The following is a 12,572-nucleotide window of genomic DNA, read 5'->3' as shown; positions in this document are numbered from 1 at the left end:
CCTATGCAGCAAATCACATTTTGCACCTCTGGGATGAACACACACACACACACACACACGCACGCACGCACGCACGCACCCTATGTAAGCGCTTGCCTTGCTCTGGGGCTCACGGGAGAGTTCCCACAGGGCTTTTGGATCCCTGCACACTGTGCAGCTGTTCCTTGGTGCACACAGGGGTCTACAAAGCAGCCTCAAAAAAAAAAAAAGACCCCTCCTGTTATAAGTTCAATAAAGAACGTGAGCTGGAATTGTGGACCAAGCAGGAAATTTTGGAGGGTTGGTGGAACGTAGGATTCCTGAGACCCTCAGGAGCCCTACTCTGTAGCAACTTCTGCCGGTGCTAGTTCCCTGAGTGCAAGGATGCGGGTACTGTCACGGTCTCTTGAGGTAACAGGCGGGTCGGTGGCTTGTGTATATTTTCTATGTTCTTTTTGAGTCTTTGTTAATAATCTGAAAACTCGCAGTTGTCTACAAGCAGAAGTGTTAATCTACTGGCGAGAGAAGAGTATAAATAACCCCAAAGCGGAGATACAATCAATCAAAACTAAGCTTTTTTTTTTCTTTTCATAAAAAATTCACTTCAGGAAATTCTGCTAAGATCCTAATTAATACCAAAACTGAATGTATTCTCAATTAAATTATACATAGGCATTTGAGGTATGTGATAACAAATGATTTTAATATCATACTTGGCTACATAAATGAAATTTACCTTGAAAAATCTAGTGAAACACTGAGTGTGGATGGCTCCCATAGGTATGTGCTATGCTTTTTTTTTTCTATTTATACAAGGAAATGTCTCTATTTTGAAGAATGTCCCTATTATTCCAAAACAATACTACATCAGAAAGTGGCATGTGCTCACCTACTTTACAGGCGACATTTTCCCTTTGTTTGCGGTGAATATTTTCATAAGAAGCCAACAATTCAGTCAGAGAGAGCTGTCTCAGCCTGTCGCTGCCCCTTGCACCATCCTAGGTGACTGACTTTTTAACATTCTGAGCCTCAGGTTCAAATCCATTTACAAAACAAACAGACAAAAATCCACTCCAGAGAAAGCTGGGGTGCTGCTCAAGGGAGAACATGTGCTTAGCGTGCTTAGCATATGCAAGGCCCTGAGCTCAATCCAGCACCGCTGAAGAGAAGAGTGTTTGCGTGTTCTTGAAGAGAGAAATGCAATGGATGTTGAATGCTGGGAAACTATTCTGGAAACAGTCACCACACCAAGTGTTAATCTGTCTCCCTCACCACCCCTCCTCCCCATCCCCCACAGCATGCCCAAGGACTTTGACCATTATTTTTTTTTTAAGCATTAACTCTACCTCCAAGGAACAAGACATCACACAAAGGAAGAAAATCAAAATATGTTCTCCAGCACCCTCCTCCCTCAGCCCTTGGGAGTTTCTAAATCAATGATCTGGATATTATATTTGCATATTAAAGCCAAACAACACATTAATTCATAGAGCTGAAGGGATAGCAAGGTGTCCTTTTGTCAAAACAAGTGATTCAAAGCCTCTGCTTTGAGAGCAGCAATTAAAGTTCCTGTTAGGAGCCGTGGCTAGAAGTGACCAGCCAGGGTACCAGAAACACATAAGACCTCTCCTATTGTATGACCGAATGGTGCGAACTATGAAATAGTCAACTCACTGGCTATGTAATGTTCTGATGATGCTACCAGTGTCTAAAACATTTGGAGAGCAACCTTTAATTGCTATTCTACCCAGAACTTCATCCCCTCCCCAGTTCACTACTCACTTCCCGTTCAGCAACAGCGCATTCACAGTATCAGGAGCAACTATTCACAAATGGGCATGCGCATCTCAGGTCAATGTCTCTGAGTTCTGGCCTCAGCATCCCAAAGGATTTCATAGAGCAGTAAGTGGTTTCAACACATGACTGGTGCCCAGGCAGCAATTGCTGAACTGAATCCAAGGAAGAAAGGGATGAGGGCCTTTCAAATTATCCCTGGTGAATCCATCCATCCTAACACCAAACCAGGACCCGTTCCACCAGAAGTCTCGTAATTAAATCTTAATTATCACAGAAAAATAAAGCAAGCACTACCACTCCAAAATCTACAAATCTTAGCATCAACACCAAAGAAAACTATCCCTTTTAAAGGTGTAAGATGGCAAAGAGGGACGCTGAGTCCCTAAAGGACCTCCTCGGGAACTCTACGCTGTTTTATGAGATCCTTTAATGTTTGTTACACCAGACAAAATCTGACACAGCAGTGACAACCCTAGCTAAGCATGGCTGCCCACCTCCCTGACAGCCAAGCCCAGGAGTTCAAGCAAAGTCCTTTCCACCTGGTCACTAACTCTACTTCTTTATATTTATGGTTGTGAGCCTAGCCTTTAACGGCTGAGCCATCTCTCCAGCCCAACTAACTCTACTTCTTATAGACATTATTCAGTCTGATAGTGAATGCCCCCTCCACGAACCCCATGTCTCCAGAAAACCACTGACTAGTGGCCTTGCTACAAGGACAGGAAATCAATCCTATACCAGGGACATCCTCACAATCTACTTGTGTGGCCGGTCAAGAACGTAAGTGCAAAGGCCTGACTCATAGCCAGTCTGCCGGCCATCTCTCAGGCATGAGTTGCTGGACAGAGAGGTCTCAACTTTATGACACATTGGGCCTTTTGGTCTCCCGCAGCTCAAAGACCGGCTCTCTTAAGACCCATACAGAAAGCAACCGAGCAGTGCCTAAGGCAATGAAAGACTGTCAAAGAACCCAGGGTGTCTTTCAGAAGGGAAAGGTCCTTTCTCAGACTCACTGCAGGAAGCATATGAGCACAGAGATGGGAAGGGGATGGTGAATTGAGGCTAAATGAGAGAAAGAGGGTTCAGTACGGTAGACTTGTTTGCTTTACCATTCAAACTCATTACTTAACATAGGATCACATATTGTGTTCCATTGATAGACAAATCTCTCATCTCCTCAGCAGCGATTGTAATATCCCAGGTACAGCTTTCCTGACTGAAGTTCTCATTTTCTGAAGCAACCATGGTCATTTTTCTATCCAGAAAAAAAAAAAAAAAACAGTAGAGACTTGCCAGTATGTTGAGGCTATAATGAAATAAATCCCCAGTAGGGACTCAATCTTACCCCGGGAATTTCTTTATCCACTACTTTGAATGTCAAGATAGTAGTAACCCTTAGCAACGTTTAGTGGGTCCTTCAGAGCTGGATTTTGACAGCCATTTCCTCAGATGGGAAAGCCGCTTCCTCCCTTATTAAGCATCTCAAATTATAGTTTCTAACCAAATTGTTTAGCACACTAGTTTTAAAGCCCCTTATGAAAGAATACTATAGTTTAAATAGTCAAGCTATCAGATGTATGATTCAGCAGCCTCTTGATCTACCTTATGATGGAGTAAACAGACTAAGAAGAAAAACAGATCTTAGGAAATTCTGTTGTCATTCATTACATTGTGGCATACAGTTCTTTGAAGCATTTGAAGTTTTTCTACCTGATTGATATGTCTGCTATGGCTTAAAATGCTTTTCACAGCGCTTTAGGGAACATTCAGCTTCCAATTATCAAAAACATCTGCTTTATTCTCGGAAAGCCAAAGGGGCACGCCACACTTCTATCGTTCCGATCAGATTGCATAGTTGAGGCAAATTGTGCTTTGGAGCGGAACCCACAGTAGGTGTTCAAACCTAAGAAATCCGCCTTGCTGATGCAAAGTCATGGTCAAGCTCACCTCCCTCTGGAGGGTAAGCTAATGATATGCATGGTCACAGCATTGCCCATGGTTTGCCACGGGCCTCAGGCTTCTACCAAACAGGAGTGTGAGCATGAAGTGAACCCAGCGAAAGTGGTAACCGATGTATCTAAGCTCCTCCCTGGAAAAAGAGAGGGGGAAGCTGTCAGTCTGGTTGAGGTATCCAGCCCTCAAACAACAGAGGCTGTGTAGACTGAGTTTTGTTGGTTTGAGGATTGTGTCTGTAGAGGTTTTTAAAAAAGAAAGTAAGAAGGCACAGGTGTTTCTCAACTCGCCATATTCAACTCAACCAACAAAACATGTCTTCCTTTTCCGGGCTTCAGCAGGGACGCTACAGAGCAGAACTGGGGCTCCCGTCCAGCCCGGGATCTGCAGAGCAACTTATTGCTTCTGGGAAAGGCCCAGGGTGGGTCTGTGTAGTGCCCGGGAATCCCTTTTGCAGACCAGTTTCTTCCTGAAATTCCGCCTGGGTGCTGAAGGCCGGGCAGGATGTAGTCCGGGCGTATTTCTCTGCTTTGTTGGGCTGGCCCACTAGCTCACTCACAGTGCTCAGTGGGAATTCTCTGCACCTCCGCCTCTGCAGTTCATCTTCTTTGTACTTGATAGAGTACCAGGCCAGGAAAATAAAAATAAAGCCCACAAATTTGAGGCCAGCCGCCAAACCGAAGTAGACGAAACGGAACGACGTCACGTTGTACTCCCAGCAAGACCCCTGCACGCCACATTCCTGCTGCCAGAGCATACAGGTGGTGTCAATCACAGCTCCAAAGTAAATCGGAGTAGGAATGTACGCTGCAGCCATGGGAAGAAAGAGAAACACAGAGATAGAGCGCATTCCATAAGAGAAACCAGATTTGTCAATTAGCAAGGTTTGTCCGATGCTGAGAATGATTCTTGTTTAATTGAATTTTCTTAAAGACATTTTCATCTAATTGCAGTGAACTGTATTTAATTGCAACTTAGGAAAATAAACAGCAAGTACTTAGCTTCTTCCACTGGACAGCTCAGACTGCCTTAGTGATATTTAGGTTGTTAAAAATAACTATTGCTCTTCTATGGTTACTGAGACCTTACACTGGACACTTTTGATACAATTTTGACATGAGACTTCAAGAGTTGAAAGAACTATCTATGGCCAACACAAAATATTTCCAAACTTAAAATTGGTTCCTGTCCCTGTTAAGTCAGGTTGGAGCTGAATAGGAGGATGCGGAATGTTAAGAAGACATGGGGATGGACAGAAGCCCCTTGCCCCGGAGTCTGATCTAAGTCTCTTGAAGCTTAGAGTCAAGAATTTTAGCACAAAGGGCTGGGGAGGTGGCTCGGTGGATAAAGGGCATGCTGAGTATTCATGAGGACAGGAATTCAGATCTCTGGAACCCACATTTAAAAAGAAAGCAGCTCCTCATGGCAGCATGTATCTGTCACCCCAGAGCTGAAAGAAAGAAGCAGGCAGATACCTGAGGGCTCCCTGGCCAGCAAGTGCAGCCAAAATATTCAACTAGTTCAGGTTCAGGGAGGCTATGTTTCAAAAAAAAAAAGATGGAGTCACGTGTGGAGGCGCACGTCTTTAATCCCAGCACTCCAGAGGCAGAGGCAAGAGGATCTCTGTGAACTCAAGACTAGCTTGGTCTACACAGTAAATTCCAGCCCAGTGGGGATTATGTAGTCAGACCCTATAACAATAAATATATAAATAAAGTAAAGAAACAATTAGGAAGATGTCCCAATGTCAACACATAAAGAATCTCACCACAACTAACAAAATAAACTATAAGGATTGTCTCCATAAAGATAACATTCGCTTATAGAGAGGTATTTCCAAAAAGAATGGTAAAATAGCAATAAGGCATGCAAAGGGCCTTCATGTAAAGGACCTTCCCTCTTTCTCAACGGAACACCTGTTTTTTGTTTGTTTGATTGAGAATATCACAGACAAGATCTCAATAGCCTTGTTTGTAGTCAAAACTCATCTTAACTCCAGGACATCCAGTCTAATGAGGGTTTTCAACCCTGTGACCTAGAGTTTTGTCTTATTAGCCTACAATCCCATCCAATACACTTCAAAAACCACCTTCCGATCTCATTTACTGAAGAAAAAAAAAAACTTGTTTTTAAAGTTTCTTAGAAGCTCTTATATACAGTAGAAAATACCAAAATTAGATGTATAGCTACTGGTAAGGCACTAGATTGTAACTCTCTCCTGAGGAGCCCAGGACCACACATGCGTGCAGACTGTCTTTGTCCTAAGTGCCTCCCACTAGCACGGGGCCTGCTCAAGTATGATGGAATGTCTGCTTATAACTCTGCTGAACTTCCTGCTGACTCGCCCTGAAAGACTTTCCCGTAGCGCAGTGAGGAACTCCACCTCTCCTGACTGCCGCTCCCTGACGAGCGAGCTTGGCAGGCTACTAAAAGATACTGCATGGGGCTGCGCCTTCCACTCAGCGCCACTGCAGCTGACAAGCCCCTCTTCAAATGGGGACTTCACCAAGGTATTCAGTGTGGGGAGATAACTGCGGCCTACAATCCATCTCCAAAGCTTCTCAAAGATCCGGGAGGAGTGGAAGCTCTGATGTCTGGGCTGTGTGTGACAGACACTTCTTCCAACTCCACAAGAAAGCAAGCTTAACTAGCTAGAAAGCCCTCACACCCTTTGCAACTCATTCATCTGGCTAACGGCCATTTCTCCCTTCAACCCCTGGGTTGCAAGGACAACACTCTGCTGCCTCTGTGTCTAGTATGTACTTCTGCTTTTTCAACTACCAAAGAGCTCTGACTTAAAGCCTCTGCTGTTTGTCACCCCATAAAGTCCTTGCCACAGCACCTACTCCCTTTTGTGCTGTACACCCTAAGAATTGTGTGACAGCCCATGGCTGCTCAGTGCACAGAGGTAAGGGCTGGAGAGCTTGAAGCAGGGAAGGAAGGAGGGAAGAAAAGAAAGAGGGATGAAGTGAGGAAGAACATAAAGGGTCGGGCGGTGGTGCACAGCACACCTTCAATCCCAGCACTCAGGAGGTAGAGGCGGGTGGATCTCTGTGAGCTTGAAGCCAGCCTGGTCTACAGAGCAAGTTCCAGGACAGCAAAAGCTACACAGCGAAACCCTTGAGAAAAAACAAAAACAAAAAGGAAAGGAAAGAAAGAAAAGGCCATCTAGTAGCTCTGAGTCTGTGAATGGGACACTGTAAGGTAATCTACCTATTGACCATGAGGTCTAGGGGCTGGAGAGATTAATTGCTCAGCGGTTAAGAGAGCCGACTGATTTTCCAGAGTTATGTGTTAGGTTTCCAGTACCCACAGCTCACAGCTACCCTCACTCCAACTCCAGGGCACCCGACACCTCTGGCCTCCTTGGCACCTATCCCATGCACAGACACACATAAGTGCACATAGATAAAAATAATAAAAATAAGTCTCAAAAACAAAACCTGCTGGTCAGAATAAATGGTCACTTTCAGGAAGGACTAAGAAGTCTTCTGTTTTGAAACTTGGGACAAATCAAATGTGGGTGATTAGCTTAACTACACTTTTGCACCCCCGATACAAATGGAGACAAAACCAAGCTGAGCAGGAAGCACCAGGTGTTGCTCTTCCCTGGCTTCCTAACCGTTCGGCAAGTGGTGCTCCTTCAGCCCAGATCCATGTCAAACAACCCAGCTGAGCCAAAATAAGGACTTCTTTTCCTCTTTTTCAACTCAGTCATCACTTTGATTGACCAATTCATGTCTTTGAAAAGATCTTTTTAAACCAGGCATGTGGTACACAAGTGTGATCTCAGTATTTGGGAGGAGGAGGCAGAAAATCACCGTAAGTATGAGGTGTAACCCAAGGCCAGCTGGACTGAGACTGATGGAGCATGGGATCAAACTGGACTCTCTGAATGTGGCTGACAATGAGGGCTGACTGAGAAGCCAAAGACAATGACACTGGGTTTTGATCCTACTGCATGGACTGGCTTTGTGGGAGCCTGGTTTGTTTGGATGCTCACCTTCCTAGACCTGGATGGAGTGGGGAGGACCTTGGACTTCCCACAGGGCAGGGAACCCTGACTGCTCTTCAGACTGGAGAGGGAGAGGGAAGGGGAGTTGGAAGAGTGGGAGGGAAATGGGAGGTGGGGAGGAGGCGGAAATTTTAAATAAATAAATAAAATAAAAGTATGAGGTGTACCTAGGAAATCCCAGGCCATACACAGAGGGCTATACACATAGCAAAACCGAGTCAAAAATAAATACATGCAAAACCCTAAGCAACAACACAAACCGCACTTTTTAGTCTATGGCGAAAATCACAAGGCATAATTCTTAACTGCGTGCGATTGTATCCGAATCCTCTTGAATCAGCATGCTTTTAACAGCAGAATCTTCAAAGACCTTCAAAGTCCAGCCTGCACCAAACAACAAACCACACCAGGGACTTTTCCCTGCTGGAGGTTATTGTATTCATCAACCCTGACTCACTACAAACAATTCCAGGGAGTGCAGTGGCCTCGAAGGGGAGGAAGGTGCCCTTTAAAGATATGTCACCCTTCAAAACCAAACTGTGAGTTAAAAACAAACCAGTTCTTTTTCCCTTGTCCTAGGACAATGGTACCGATTAGTCAGGGGAAACACCAGCTGAAGGACATGACAGACTGCCCTGTAAGGGGAAATAAGCTTGAGGAAGTCAGATGAGGGACTGCCTAACTGAGGAGCCAGTGAGCAGCCTCCGAGGCTGTTTCCAACTCAGGGTCCCAAGGTTTCAAGGACTGCTGTGTTTTCCTCATGTGCTCTGTCCACAATGACACTCAGAGAGTTCCTTGCTGGTGTGCGTGGCCTCTCTGTATTTTTGTGACCTTTCTTTCTTGCTTTTTAAGATCTTTTCCTCAGCAAACTCTACAAGTATACACGTTAATCAACCAATAAAAATACCCTAAAGCAAGTAAGGTATCATAAGTAATAGGCACCCCAGTTTTTTTTCACATTCATGTAAAAAGGCATCAAGAGACAGAAAGGCCAGGATAGTCAAGTCATTACAAATTCCTTGACTTCATATTTTTACTGTATAAAACTCTGGGGGAATTTTGTACAAGTTTGTATTCAGAATCAAAAAGAAACTAACCTAAAATCCATTTTCTATTGTTTCATCCAATGACCTTGCCAACTCTTAGTTCAAATCTACTGAGGAGGAAGTGTAAGTGTCTTCTCAACCGCAAACCTGTCCAGTCCTATACTCTGCAGCACCAATGACTCAGCCTGCGTTTTTAAAGGACCCTAGCATTGCCTGCTGCAAAGAGGGGTGAAGGGCACACTTGGGAATTTAGGGACATACCAAGTGTTCGCAACAAAACAAACTGCATTCCCAGCGCAAAGGGCCTTTCCTCATCTTCCACGGACCTAGAGGGAAGGAGAAGGAAAAAAAAAATGGTTCAAAACAGTGGTGCCAAGAAAATGCCAGTAAAATCGAGTCTGCCTTAGGCAGAGCCATAATATAACCCTTCCCAAAATATTTAATCCACCATGATGTACTAACAGGCACCAACCAAGGCTCCCTGGGTGCATCACAGACAACACATGTCTCCACCAGAGACTGATTAAATCCATTTCTATACGAATAGTGGAGGAGGGGCCAGGCTCCTGGCTGAAGAGGTGTGTGTGTGGGGGGGGGGTTCCTCTAAATAAGCCTCCCAAAATCCCCTCTACTAAGAAAAAAATTGTAAATATTTGTCCTATCCATTGCAATCTTATTCTCTCTCTCTCTGTCTGTCAGAATGTTCCAGAATTGAAAGTGTATCCAACAAAAATAATTCTTATAACTCCTCCAAGATGTGTGTGGAATATGTCCTGGCTAATATTAGGTCAACCCAATACAAGCTAGAATTATTTGAAAGTGAGGAATCTCAAGAAAATGCTTTCATAAGATCCAGTTGTAGGACGTGTTCTGAACTGATGATTGATATGGGAGGGCCTAGCCCATGGTGGATGGTGCCATCCCTGCGTTGGTGGTCCTGGGTTCTGTGAGAAGGCAGGGTGAGCAGACCATGAGTAGCAAGCCAGGAAGCAGCACCCTCCATGGCCTGTGCATCAGCTCCCACCTCCAGGTCCCTGCCCTATTTGAGGTTCCATCCTGACTGCCTCCAAAGATAAACTATAATGTAGAAGTGTGAGCCAAATAAACCATTTCCTCCCCTCTTGTTTTTGGCCCTGGTGTTTCATCACTGCAGTAGAAACCCCAACTAAGACAAAGTAAAGGCAGACATGCACACACACTTATATACATACATATAAATGAAAAGTCAGAGAAATAAGCTTATCCAAATCATATCCCCCCCCCAAAAAAAATGATGTTCTAAGTAATTCCCATGTGGTAGAAAAATTGGAACCTATTAATTTTGCAGTTAGCAGAGATTAAAAGACCCCTCTGCAGAGATTTGGTGTTAGAAGCCAACTCATAAATTGCCATGCTGAAACACTTCTGAGCATTGGTAAAGCGAGGTGGCCCTTATACAATCTACCTAACACTTCCTGCAGAACTACGGTGGAGAAAGAGCGAGATGTTTCACATAATTTCTACACGATAAAGTGCGTTATGCTTTTCATTTCATCCACAGAGGATTTAGGCACGGATGGGAAATTTTTCCAGGCCCAGGGCCCTCACTATCTTTTCCTCATATTCTCTCTGTCTTCCAGCAATTTCCCAGCTCTGTATGCATGGTTATGCCATCAACATCTATGGACAGTGAGTAAACCACTAGGCATGGCATACCCCGCTTCTTCCATTCGGGAGATGTCTATCAGCGTCCAGAGAGAAGAAGCCAGAGTGCGTGAGGGGTGAGGGGTACGGGCTAGGCACTCTCAGCGAGCATGGTGCTCCTGGCCAGGAATCTGGCACAGTGACCATGGAAAAGCCAGGAGGAAGACTCCCTTCCTCACTTTCCTAGGGCCACGCCCATGCTCCCCTCTAACCCACAGGGTTTTACCTTTACCACAGTACCCTCTCTGTCCACCACAGCCTTTAATGCAAGGATTAACAACTAGATTTGAATTCAACACAACAAAAGTGCCTCCCATGTTCTCTTCTAGAATAGAAGGGGGGAAAACCAGGATCTGCAATCCAGCAGCGAAAGCGCAGCCTGACCAACTGGAAGCTCACATTTCCAAAACTCTCCTGTCCTTGATTCGGCTCCAGGACTTTATACAATACTAAAATTAATGAACTCAGCATCTTGAAATGCAAACCCAGCATAATTCCCCATCGATCCCAGAGGTGCAGTATTAACTGTCCATGAGGCAGGAGACAAAACCCTTTGCAATATTCACAGTCTAGCTACTTTGCCAACCCGTTTCCACCCTCCACGAGGGTCTGGCTTCTTGGGGCTAACATAGAGATGGCTTTCAACTCATGGTGTCTAACCTCATAGCACAGACTTCAGACACTAAAAGCACTGGGAAGAAAGTATGATTGAAAAAAAAATTAGAAATCGAGCCCAGCTGACAAAAGAAAATTCTAGACAAGGCAGTGTTTCAGCCATTTTTTTTCTCTCTGATGTAAAAGCTCTCCCAGAAACCTAGCAGGAAATGTGGGCACCCTCCTGCATGCTACTCTCACTACCCCCAGTTTGCTTCGCTTGGGTCCCCCTGAAACACGCTGCCTGCAGCACTCGCTCACAGGCGCGGGTTTTTCACCTGAGTGTCACTATGATGGCTGACGGTTGGGCACAGGCTGTGATGAAGGTAACTATGAACAGAAAGACCAAGAAGGGGATGAGGGTGTTGCAGGTGCGTTTGCACTTCCCAGACACAGCATAGCCATTCTCATTGAGATAGGTTTTCACGATGACCACACGGAGCTGGCTGCGCTGGCCCACTGTGGGCGGGGTGATCACTTGTCGGCTTTGGACGCAGGCGCACTCGGTATAATTGCGAACCTAAGGAGCAAACAATAAGCTGTATGTCAATCAAAACTAAAACCCGGAGATGGAATGTTGACAAAGTAAAAGTGCTAAAAAAGAACTATATGAAATTAAATGCACAATATTGCACACAAGACACCTTGTTTCTTAACAGCAATAAAGGGTCAAAGTCGGCCTTAATTATATCAAAACCTGCTAGTTAAAGTTTAAACCTAAACTTCCCTGAGAAGCTTTAAACACTCAATTCTGGGACATTGGCATGCCATGTGCTCATCGGGAGCATAAATACACATGGCTCCCACTGCTGTTGAACCTGTAGACTCTCTTGTTAGAGAAGACCCTAGAACAGAGCCAGCTTGATTTTCATTCGTGGTCACCAGAGTACCTAGCATGAGTCTGAGCACACAGTGAGGCCTAGGGTAAATATTTGTTAAACTCCAGCACAAGTGTGATGGTTTCTAACAAGCAGAGTGATGTGGACTAGGAACGGTGGCTTCAGTGCCTGTATCAGGAGGAGCAGATCTGTTTTTCATCCCACCCGGCTAGCTTACACCCAAAATAATCACACAGAAACTGTATTAATTAAATCACTGCCTGGCCCATTATTTCTAGCCTCTTATTGGCTAACTGTCACATATTAGTTTAACCCATCTCCATTAATGTGTATCGCCACTTGACTGTGGCTTACCGGCATGAGTCTAACCAGCGTCTGTCTAGGGCAGGAGAACCATGGCATCTGCCACACTGCTCTTCTTCCCAGCATTCTGTTCTGTCTACTCCACCTACCTAAGTTCTGCCCTATCAAAAGGCCAAGGCAGTTTCTTTATTCAACCAAATGAAAGCAACACATAGACAGAAGAACCTCCTACAAGTGCTGATGATGATGGCCTTCCTTCTGACCGCCAGTTTAAACACCCTGTCATTCCCTTCAACAGGCTAG

General features: G+C 44.9%; 1 protein-coding gene across 2 annotated transcripts in view; it reads right to left on the bottom strand.

Annotated features, from left to right (window-relative positions):
- Positions 1 to 3,453: 3,453 nt before the first annotated feature.
- Slco5a1 (solute carrier organic anion transporter family member 5A1) overlaps positions 3,454 to 12,572 on the bottom strand; it is a 124,093-nt gene continuing 114,974 nt past the window's right edge. For both annotated transcript variants that reach the window (XM_005361881.3, XM_005361882.3), the window contains 3 exons: positions 11,406 to 11,647; positions 9,052 to 9,116; positions 3,454 to 4,536 (listed from right to left, as the gene is read on the bottom strand). In XM_005361881.3, coding sequence (XP_005361938.1) covers positions 4,076 to 4,536; positions 9,052 to 9,116; positions 11,406 to 11,647 — 768 coding nt within the window. In that variant the 3' untranslated portion in view covers positions 3,454 to 4,075. The remainder of the gene's footprint in view (positions 4,537 to 9,051; positions 9,117 to 11,405; positions 11,648 to 12,572) is intronic.

This window comes from Microtus ochrogaster, linkage group LG5 (genome assembly GCF_000317375.1).
Source record: "Microtus ochrogaster isolate Prairie Vole_2 linkage group LG5, MicOch1.0, whole genome shotgun sequence".
Lineage (NCBI taxonomy): Eukaryota > Metazoa > Chordata > Mammalia > Rodentia > Cricetidae > Microtus > Microtus ochrogaster.
Note: the sequence above shows the minus strand (reverse complement) of the source record. Positions and strands in the feature narration are given on the sequence as shown.